The sequence below is a fragment of the Phaseolus vulgaris genome, chromosome 3 (genome assembly GCF_051622355.1).
Source record: "Phaseolus vulgaris cultivar YP4 chromosome 3, ASM5162235v1, whole genome shotgun sequence".
NCBI classification, from domain to species: Eukaryota; Viridiplantae; Streptophyta; class Magnoliopsida; order Fabales; family Fabaceae; genus Phaseolus; species Phaseolus vulgaris.
Genome location: NC_143500.1, coordinates 44,424,049 through 44,434,107, shown reverse-complemented (window position 1 = coordinate 44,434,107; position 10,059 = coordinate 44,424,049). Strand labels below are relative to the sequence as shown.

Below are 10,059 nucleotides of genomic sequence, written 5' to 3'. Positions count from 1 at the left end.
ATATAAATTAGGAGGCCATGGACATTTATGTTTATGCAGGTCCCTCTCCCTTTGAAAGAGAGCCCTTTCCTTGGAATTTAGGATAAAGAAAAGGCAATTTGATGTTATTATATTGGACAAACATCCTTGCCAGCTGTATAATAAAGTACCCTTAGTGGAAACACAACTAATGCTAAGGACTTCACATTTTAGCATTCTTTATTATTTATTATTATTATTTTTAAGTCAATACAGAAAAAACTTTATGAGTAGGGTATTCTTTCCTTTTATCTATGAGCTATATATATACTGAGATTCAACTCAGCTAGCTTAGGTAGATCTTTTGTTTAACCTTACAAATTACTGTTAAACTTTTTAGAGTTATTAAGTGACAGCAAAAAAATGCAATACTAGTTAATTTTGATATTTTTGCAGTAATGTTTGTTTTATCGGTTAAAAAATAAATTAAGAAGAATATTTTAGAAATGTTACAACTTTATAAAAGTAAATCTAAATAAGAAAGAGTTATAGCTACTTATTCTTAAAATGAAAACTTTACAGTAACTAGTATTGATTTATATTATTTCTAAAAATTTATGATTATATATGTAATATTTAGGAGTAGAAATTTACATTATTTTTAGAACTTAAAAAGGTTATTTTAAAATTGAATTTTATAATGAGACTTAAAATTTACAGTTTTTTGGTAACTGTATAATTTTATAAACTTAAAAACTACTTTTTTAAGTTAATTTTATTGTATCATTGAATCTTGAGATTTGACATAAAAAAATAAAATTCTAGAACTCCAAAAGTTATTTTTTATTTTTTAATTTATTTTTTATATTTTTGATTGATTTGAGTATCTCTTTTTAAACAAAATAAAAAAGCTAACCGTCAAATGAAGTAAATTATTAGAATTAACTTTTTAAAATAACCTCTAGAGTGTATCCTTTTAGCTCAGGGTGATTTTTCCGATACAATCTTATTACAAATTATTATGTATGATAAATTTATTACCTTTCTTACAAAACCGGTAGATTCTTTGAATTAATTAAAAAAATTATTCTTAAAACAAATATTCACACCAAAATAAACTAATCTTAAACAAAACTTTCCAAAAAAATGAAACTAAATCAGACAAAATTCAGAAATTGACTTATTTTTTTAATTAATGATTAAATATTTTTTAATTATTGTACTATAAGTAAAAGTAATTTTTTTTCTTATTAAAAACTTTAAACTTGCTACGTATTTGTAATAAAAAAATATTAAAATAATTTCAGTATTTTTATCTAATAATATATTATAATAATAATAAATAATTATAAAATATTTTAATATTTTATTCACATTTAAAATACATTTATCAAGTAAAAGAATTAACAAAAGACTTATTGTAATAATTTCTCATTACAAGTATTTTAAAGTTTGAACTAAAAGATAAAAATAATTTTTTTTGGAAAGTCCATAAAAAAATATATTTAATCCTTTAATTAATTAATTAATGAACATAATCTTATGTATTAGTTGTTTAATGTCACTTCCTCCTGAAGTGAATTGTTTGAAAATGTCCATTATCAAAAGCAGAGCCTCCTATCAACTCCCACTTATCGTATTGGCAGCCACTGATAAGATAACCTCTTCCTCTTTAATCAACTTTATACCATGCATTCAAAATACCCTTTCTCATACACCTCCTCGAAAACAACCATAAGGAACTACTTTCTTCGTTATGGCACCACCTCCGCAGAAGGCGCCGCCTCCTCCTTCGGTTGTTGCCGCCGCCAACCACTCTCAATCTTCCCCACACGCCCTTCCTCTTAAAGGTATATCATCTTCTTATCTTACCGGCTATGCTTCTTTCCTATCTATGCACTCATACCAAAATTTATTACATACTATAAATTATATGGCTTAACCAAAAACTCTGAAAATAAAACCACATATTACATCTATTACTATTGTAACACAACTACAATGAATCCACGCATATCATCAACATCACAGTTATTAATTAATCTCTATACTATACCAATTCACCAATGAGTTATAATAGACGTGGATAATTGATTTTAATGTAATATGTGAAAAAAAACACAGGCATACTTTCATTTTCCTCTTTTATAATTTTTTTTCAAAATTTTAATATATCTATATATAGACATCCTTTTTATTTTTTTCTCTAATACTTTGTTTTTTCTTGCTCACATTCTTCTTTTTTAGTATCTTCTTTCTCTGATACTTTCTTTCTCTCATTCTTACTATCCTTGTTTTCCCATTCTCCCTAGTGATTATAATACTATGCAAACCCTAGTAACCAAGGTTTAAGGTGTCAGAGATTTGAAGTGGAAAATCTCGACAATGAGGAAGAATTTGTGAAAAAAAAAATCACATTCTACGTTAATTATATGTAATCTAGTAAATTCTTGATAAAAATTTGAAATTATAGAACAACTTCAATGATATATATACTCTGCTAGTGTGGGTCATATAGCCAGATTATTCTATGTGCAGTATGTGTATGGTTACATCAGTTAGTTATTACACAAAAACTTTCTAGTTGTATCTGTACCCAACCTCCTTTTATTGTTCAGCGACCATATACATATTTTCTTATATAACAATTATTATTTTATTTAGTTTAATAGAAGTAATTAATGATTATATATATATACATATATATATATACTTTTTAATTGCATTTATATATATACACATATATATTAAGAAGTTATTGCTAAAAAACTTAATAATTACAAATTTTACTTCTTAGTTTATTATATATATAAAGAAAAATATATTAAAAAAATCATTAAGAAAATAATTTTAAAATAAAAAATCTACATGTATGTTAACATGAGAACAAAATCACAGACACATACATAATTTATTTCATCACTTCTATTCAATTGAATTAAATTTGATTTAAAATTATAACTTCTATATTTGAATTATAATTATAAGTTGAATTCTAATTTTAACGAGAGTGATTATAACACAAAATAAAATGGGCATTTGATTAATTTATTAATATTTGAATATATTATATATAGTTTACTGAATAAGTTACACTTGCATTGTTTTTTCTTCTTCTAATTTGTAGTACAGTCTTACAATAATGAATAAAGATAAAGTCAAGAGAAGCAGGGGACATAATTCACATAAAATAGAAGGGATGACAGTGCAATTTAATTTATTTTATCATATGCACTTAGTATTTGTACATGTATGTGTGCATGCATGAATCTAGGTACGTAATCACTGTTTGATAGAACTAATTTGTTTCTCACGTTTCTTCCTGTTTGAGGAAAATATTTGAAATCTGTGTTCTTGAATTGTGGACTGAATGATGTAATACAAACCTTCCGAGATTCATCTTTTCCAATACCTTTCACTATATAAAAATGGTTGAAGCAACGTTAATCTGTTGTGACAGTTAGATCACTGATGTATTGAATTGATGCTTATTACTTTCACTTGTTTTTGTCTGCGTGTTGTCTTATACCAATTACACCGTTAAACAGGAATTACTACAACAGCTGGGTTCCAATCAAGCCACCCTCTGGATCCTTTATCGGCTGCCGAAATCTCTGTGGCAGTGGCAACTGTGAGGGAAGCAGGAGTAACTCCTGAGGTTAACCACACTATGACATGCTTCATTAAAACATATATTCGCATTTTGTTTTATATATGCAGATTCTTAAAATTGAGCCTCTGTGTTCTGAAGCAGTTGTCCCTAATGACTATTTTTTTCCCTCAACTGTCTTTATATGGTATAGCTCAGAGACAATATGCGGTTTATTGAAGTAGTTTTGTTGGAACCAGATAAACATGTTGTTGCACTGGCAGATGCCTATTTCTTTCCTCCATTCCAACCATCATTACTTCCTAGAACTAAAGAAGGGACAGTAATTTCAAGTAAACTTCCTCCAAGACGCGCAAGACTTGTTGTTTACAATAAGAAGACAAATGAAACTAGTATATGGATTGTTGAATTATCACACGTACATACAGTAACTCGAGGAGGTCATCACCGAGGAAAACTAATTTCATCACAGGTTGTTCCAGATGTTCAGCCTCCCATGGTATGTTCTTTTGTTATCATCTCTTCTGATTTCCTTTCTTAACATTGTGCACTTGTGTCAGTATTTGAAACCCATTTAATTACTTACTGTCTTTTTTATTGTGTTTTTGCTCCGAGAAATTTTGCTTAGTTTGAGAAATTTAATGGAATGTGCTATATCAACAGGAACAATGTCTACAGTGCTATGTTTTACCTTGTTACATTTTTCATTTGTTTACGAATGGTCATTCCATGTTAAGTATTGAATAAAAGATCAAATTATACAGCTGAAATTCAAATTATTCTGGATCTTTACATATTTCTTTTTTATTTGCCTTTTATGTCATAAATTGTGGAATTTTCAGTTCTGTAATTGTCTATTCTATCCATCTTCAGGATGCTATGGAGTATGCAGAGTGTGAAGCTGTCGTTAAGGACTATCCTCCATTTAGAGAGGCTATTAAGATAAGGGGCATTGAAGACATGGACCTCGTAATGGTTGATGCCTGGTAACTTTAGTTGCATGTTCATTGTTCATATATCTTTGTCTCAATAAGTTGCTATTCTTTCGTTATGCTTTTTCTCTATTCAAACTTTGTTCTTCATAATTCTGCTGCAGGTGTGTTGGTTATTACAGTGAAGCTGATGGTCCCAATCGTAGACTTTCTAAGCCACTTATATTTTGTCGGTCCGAAAGCGACTGCCCTATGGAAAATGGCTACGCACGCCCAGTTGAGGGCATCTATGTGCTTGTTGATATGCAAAATAGGGCGGTGATTGAATTTGAAGACCGTGAATTTGTTCCTCTGCCTCCGGTTGATCCCTTGAGGAACTATACACATGGTGAAACAAGAGGTGGATCTGATAGAAGTGATATAAAACCCTTGCAAATTGTTCAGCTCGAAGGTCCAAGCTTTCGAGTCGATGGCTTTTATGTTGCATGGCAGAAGGTTGATGTTGAATAGCTTCTTTATTGAATTAGTTGCTTATTTTCCTATGCCCAACTAGTTCTATAACTATCCCTTTATATTTTGTTCTTTAATAGTGGAACTTTCGTATTGGATTCACACCTAGAGAAGGTTTGGTTATATATTCGGTTGCATATGTTGATGGTAGTCAAGGGCGAAGGCCTGTAGCTCATAGACTGAGTTTTGTGGAGATGGTTGTACCCTATGGGGATCCAAATGAACAACACTATAGGAAGAATGCTTTTGATGCTGGGGAAAATGGCTTGGGGAAAAATGCACATTCTCTCAAGAAGGTTTAATTAACGAAACTATATTTATGCTTTTAATTGCCAAGTTCCTCTTCCTAATTGAATTTTAATGGTCTATATACTCTATGGTCCAACTTTTGTTACAGGGGTGTGATCGTTTGAGCTACATCAAATATTTCGATGCTCATTTCACAAATTTCATTGGTGGAGTTGAGACAATTGAAAATTGTGTATGTTTGCACGAAGAGGATCATGGAATTCTGTGGAAACATCAAGACTGGAGAACAGGCTTAGCAGAAGTCCGAAGGTCTAGAAGACTTTCAGTTTCTTTTATGTGCACCGTGGCTAACTATGAGTATGGATTTTTCTGGTACTTTTATCAGGCAAGTCAAACACCACATCTTTTGTAAGAGATAAATGTACTTAAGACCAATGAAGTCATCAGGTTTTTCGTATTGAATACTTTCACAATTATCCATCTTTTGATCATCCTTTTGAATTATTGTCCGGCAGTTATCTGGCATTTGTGCAATGTGATCACATCTTTCTCCCCTGATATTTTCCTTTGAGCGAGTTCAGAATTGTTTAACTAATCATGTTTCTCTTATCATGAACTAACTGCATAACGCTTTGTTTCGTGTGTTTTTTTTGGTGAGATTCTTATATCATGGAAATGATGATATATTGTTTCAGGATGGAAAAATTGAAGCTGAAGTTAAGGTAACTGGAATTCTAAGTTTAGGAACCTTGTTACCTGGAGAATTTCGTAAATATGGAACCATGATTGCGCCAGGTCTATATGCTCCAGTTCATCAACACTTTTTTGTAGCTCGCATGGATATGGCTGTGGATTCTAAACCTGGTGATGCTTTGAATCAGGTAATTTCTGTTGAAATACAAACTTTTCTCGTCCTACACTAATACTATTTCAGTTTATACTGCTTGGATGAACACTAATTTAACGTGGATCTTAAATGATTCAAGTTATGGGCTCCATTTTGATGGTTTCTTTGATCAAAATTAAGTGCAATTAAATCAGGATTATTGATCGTATAAAAAATGATCTCTTCCTCTTCTTCTTCTCTATCCTGTTTCTCACTTTCTTTGTAAAGGCTGCTTCGTTTTACAGTTACTTCCATTGTTTTATTCTAAACTGTACTTGTAATCAGAACTCTTCTCTTCTAATAAACTGTCTTTAGTACTTTTCCATGCGTGTCCTTTTTCTTACACTATCAGGATGCTTGGTAGGTTGTGGAGATCAATGTCAAAGTTGAGGAACCGGGGGAGAATAATGTTCACAATAACGCATTTTATGCTGAAGAGACTCTGCTCAGATCAGAATTGGAAGCCATGCGTGATTGCAATCCTTTGACTGCTCGACATTGGATTGTAAGGCTTTCCCACTCTCAGTTTTCATGTTAATAATTTCATAGTATGCTATGCTAGGTAATGGTGAAATAGTTGCTTTGTTTTTTGACTTAGCCATTAAATGACAGTGGGTGGTGGTTACTATTGAATGATGGTTCAGGTAAGGAACACGAGAAGAGGCAATAGAAGTGGTGAGTTGACAGGCTATAAGCTAGTACCTGGTTCAAACTGCTTACCATTAGCAGGTTCTGAGGCCATGTTCTTAAGAAGAGCTGGTTTTTTGAGGCATAATCTTTGGATAACACCCTATTCACACCATCAAATGTTTCCTGGAGGAGAATTTCCTAATCAGAATCCACGTCTCAACCAAGGACTACCAACATGGGTTAAGCAAAACCGATCTTTGGAAGAAACTGCTATAGTTCTTTGGTCCTCTCTCTCTCTCACATCCATTTTATCACAATTTTTCTCATATCAATATTTGTTAGTTGTAGTATGGTTAAACTATTACTAACATTTTAAGTAGGTAACTATTTTTTTTTTAATTCGATTCCTAAATTAAAAAATAAAAATGAAGTCCGTCAAATTCCTTTCTAGCAGTTTAAAACCTCAAGAAAATAACAATTTATGATAAATCATGTATCAATCTAGTAATTTAAGCAGGGTAACAGTTCCATGAAATAATTTCTTCAGTGCTTTATATTTTGGACATTATTATACCATATAAGAATAAAACATAAGTATTTACCATGAGGCTAGCTAGCATTAAAAGAAAAACTATGCCTAATCCAGAACTTTCGTTTTTAACTAAGTTTAGCTATTTTGTTGTTGAAGTTTACTGTATTGTTTTGCTGATAAAATCATGCATAGTTTCTCAGAAGAATAACTTAGTTAATTTCAGGTATGTATTTGGAATGACACACATCCCTCGTTTGGAAGATTGGCCAGTTATGCCAGTAGAACGCATAGGTTTTATGCTCATGCTAAGTTTGTTTTTTTGTTTTGGAAACATTCTTTGAATAATATTCTGTACTTTCCTATCATACTTTTCTGCTCTTCAATACTAAATACTGTGAGAGACCATATTATTGATAATTGTTGATCTTGCAATCATTAGCATGTCTTAAGATCACAAGAACAAGAACAAGTAACCTATTTTTTTTATCTATAATAAAAAAATTATATAAATGAGAATACACATAAGGCAACTTTGATGGCTCTTGTTTATTTATTTATTTTGTGACGTTTAATTGATTTTTATTTTGTCTTAATTTGGTGTGGTGTTGGGGCGGTTGCAGCCTCATGGATTCTTCAACTGTTCTCCTGCAGTGGATGTTCCAGCTAGTTCATATGAGTTGGATTGCAAAGTGAGGGTTTGAAGAAAGTGATAAGGATGAATTAGTCTTATGGTTCTATGTAGCTTGTTGTGAGAGAAAAATATGGGTGATATTCTGTCCTCCACTCTCAAACTTCAAGTAAAGTGCACACTGCACTTCATCCATCTTTTCCTTTTCCCTTTTCAATCTAAGATCTTAATTCTGTTTAATTTGTGTGTTTTTCTTGCTACAACCTGGTCCGAAGTATTCAGTTTATTTTCTTTCTAAATAACATGACATATGTATAGATTCAAATAATTAGGCCATATTTCGTCCCACTTCTTTTCTATGGTCAATAATTTTGAATATGTTTTTATATATTTTTCCGAATATTCAATGTGTTTATTTTTATTTAATTTTTTTATAAAGTAATAAAAAAATGTAAATCGTGATACTTTTAATTAAAAAGTTTGAAAATTTTATTTACGGTAAATAATTATTTTTAGTAAAACAATGTTATAAACCACAAAACACATGGTAGGTTGTCACATTCACAAAAGAGAAGCGCCCTAAAACAAATCAAGATTTGCTTGTGAAGTTTGTTGTGCTTATTGCTATTATTAACTATTAGACATTTTTTAATTTGATTTTTTTTATACAACTTATTCTTTCTTTTGCTAAAAATTGTACAACTTATTCTATAAACAAGTGTGATTTTTTAGTGAAAAAAACAATAAAAATGAAAAGAAAGAGACGTGAACAAAATATATTGTGCAAGAAATTCCCTTGCAATTGAAATTTGAACTGCTCAAAGTACATAATAATAGGATGGCTAGAAAAATGTATAAAGTTTTTTCTTACCTTATTTAATTGAAGAACATTTTAAGAAAAGTACTCGTGCGCGTGTTTACATTATATCTTATATTATTTTATTTAATAAATTGATGTTTAATATTTATTAATTTTAATTTTAAATAATACACATATATATTATTTTTGTTAATTTATTTTATGTTTGTAAATTTATTTTATGTTTGTAAATTTTATTTATATCATTATATAATCTATACTGATATATAATTCATTAATGTGATATCAAAAGAAATAAAACATTTAATCGATTAAGAGTGGCACTGGTATAAAAAAATTTAAAAAGACAACTATTTTGACTGTAAAACAATGATTTTTTAGTCGTCTTTGAAAAGCATTTAGTCTTATGTCCTAATGTAAAGAAGGTGGCTATTTAGCTGCCTTCTTAGATTCAAACAAAAAGGGCGGCTATGGTAAAATCTGTTGTTTTACACCTCCTAACATTAATCATTAATTTATTAATTTATAATTAATATATGCATTATTATTAAATTATATTATGTTAGTTGTTAGGTTAGAATAGAAGTCTATGAAGAGATAACAATGGTGGTGAAGAGCAACAACAACGGTAGCAGCGGACTAACAGCAGCGACGTCGACAGTGAACGACAACGACGAAGAACCGAATGGAGAAACAACGAAAACCTAAAGAACAATGTGCAAGGCAATGAAAGTAAGAATGGTGAAGAACATTCACAACAATGGGAGAAAAGAAATAAATAAGAGAAAAAAAAAACAATGGTGAAGAAGAAGCAAAGAGCTTGAAAGAAACTTACACAGTGACTCGAAGAAGACAATTGCTCGAGGTAAACGAAGAAAAAGCACATAGCAGAAGAGAAAACGAAGTGCCATAAACAAAGGAAGTATGAAAGCGTAACTGACACTCTGAGCTAGAGTAATAAAAAGAGTTTAAGAGGGCAACTATTTGGTAAAACCGCCTTCTTACAACAAAACGCTTGGTGTAAGAAGGCGACTATGAGGTAAAACCGCCTTCTTAGAAGAAAGCGTTTAGTTTAAGAGGACAACTTTACCTCATAGCCACCTTCTTACACCAAGCGCTTTGTTGTAAGAAGGCGTCTTTACCAAATAGCCGCCCTCTTAAAAAAATTAATTTAAAAAATGTCAGTGCGTTTTGAAGGACATCGTCTGGCCGTAAAAGCGCCTTAAATGTAGTGTCGAAATAAGTCATTTTTGCACTAGTGTGGAGTTCCATCACCTTAAATATCATTTGCTCATGTGTAATAC

At 30.8% G+C, this 10,059-nt stretch overlaps 1 protein-coding gene across 1 annotated transcript; it reads left to right on the top strand.

Annotated features, from left to right (window-relative positions):
* The first annotated feature begins 1,591 nt into the window (after nucleotides 1–1,591).
* On the top strand, nucleotides 1,592–7,835 carry LOC137807908 (spermidine copper dependent amine oxidase 1). Its single transcript, XM_068608759.2, has 11 exons — nucleotides 1,592–1,808; nucleotides 3,507–3,616; nucleotides 3,762–4,067; nucleotides 4,442–4,554; nucleotides 4,665–4,995; nucleotides 5,091–5,306; nucleotides 5,408–5,644; nucleotides 5,955–6,140; nucleotides 6,510–6,650; nucleotides 6,790–7,058; nucleotides 7,531–7,835. The coding sequence occupies exons 1-11, from the start codon at nucleotides 1,715–1,717 to the stop codon at nucleotides 7,646–7,648; spliced, it is 2,121 nt and encodes a 706-aa protein (XP_068464860.2). The 5' UTR covers nucleotides 1,592–1,714; the 3' UTR covers nucleotides 7,649–7,835.
* The last annotated feature ends 2,224 nt before the right edge of the window (nucleotides 7,836–10,059 follow it).

Coding starts and splice junctions, on each gene's coding strand:
- LOC137807908 (XM_068608759.2), top strand. CDS start 1,715: ATGGCACCACCTCCGCAGAAGGCGCCGCCTCCTCCTTCGGTTGTTGCC. Junction 6,141..6,509: donor CTGGTGATGCTTTGAATCAG/GTAATTTCTGTT, acceptor GATGCTTGGTAG/GTTGTGGAGATCAATGTCAA. Junction 6,651..6,789: donor TGACTGCTCGACATTGGATT/GTAAGGCTTTCC, acceptor ATGATGGTTCAG/GTAAGGAACACGAGAAGAGG.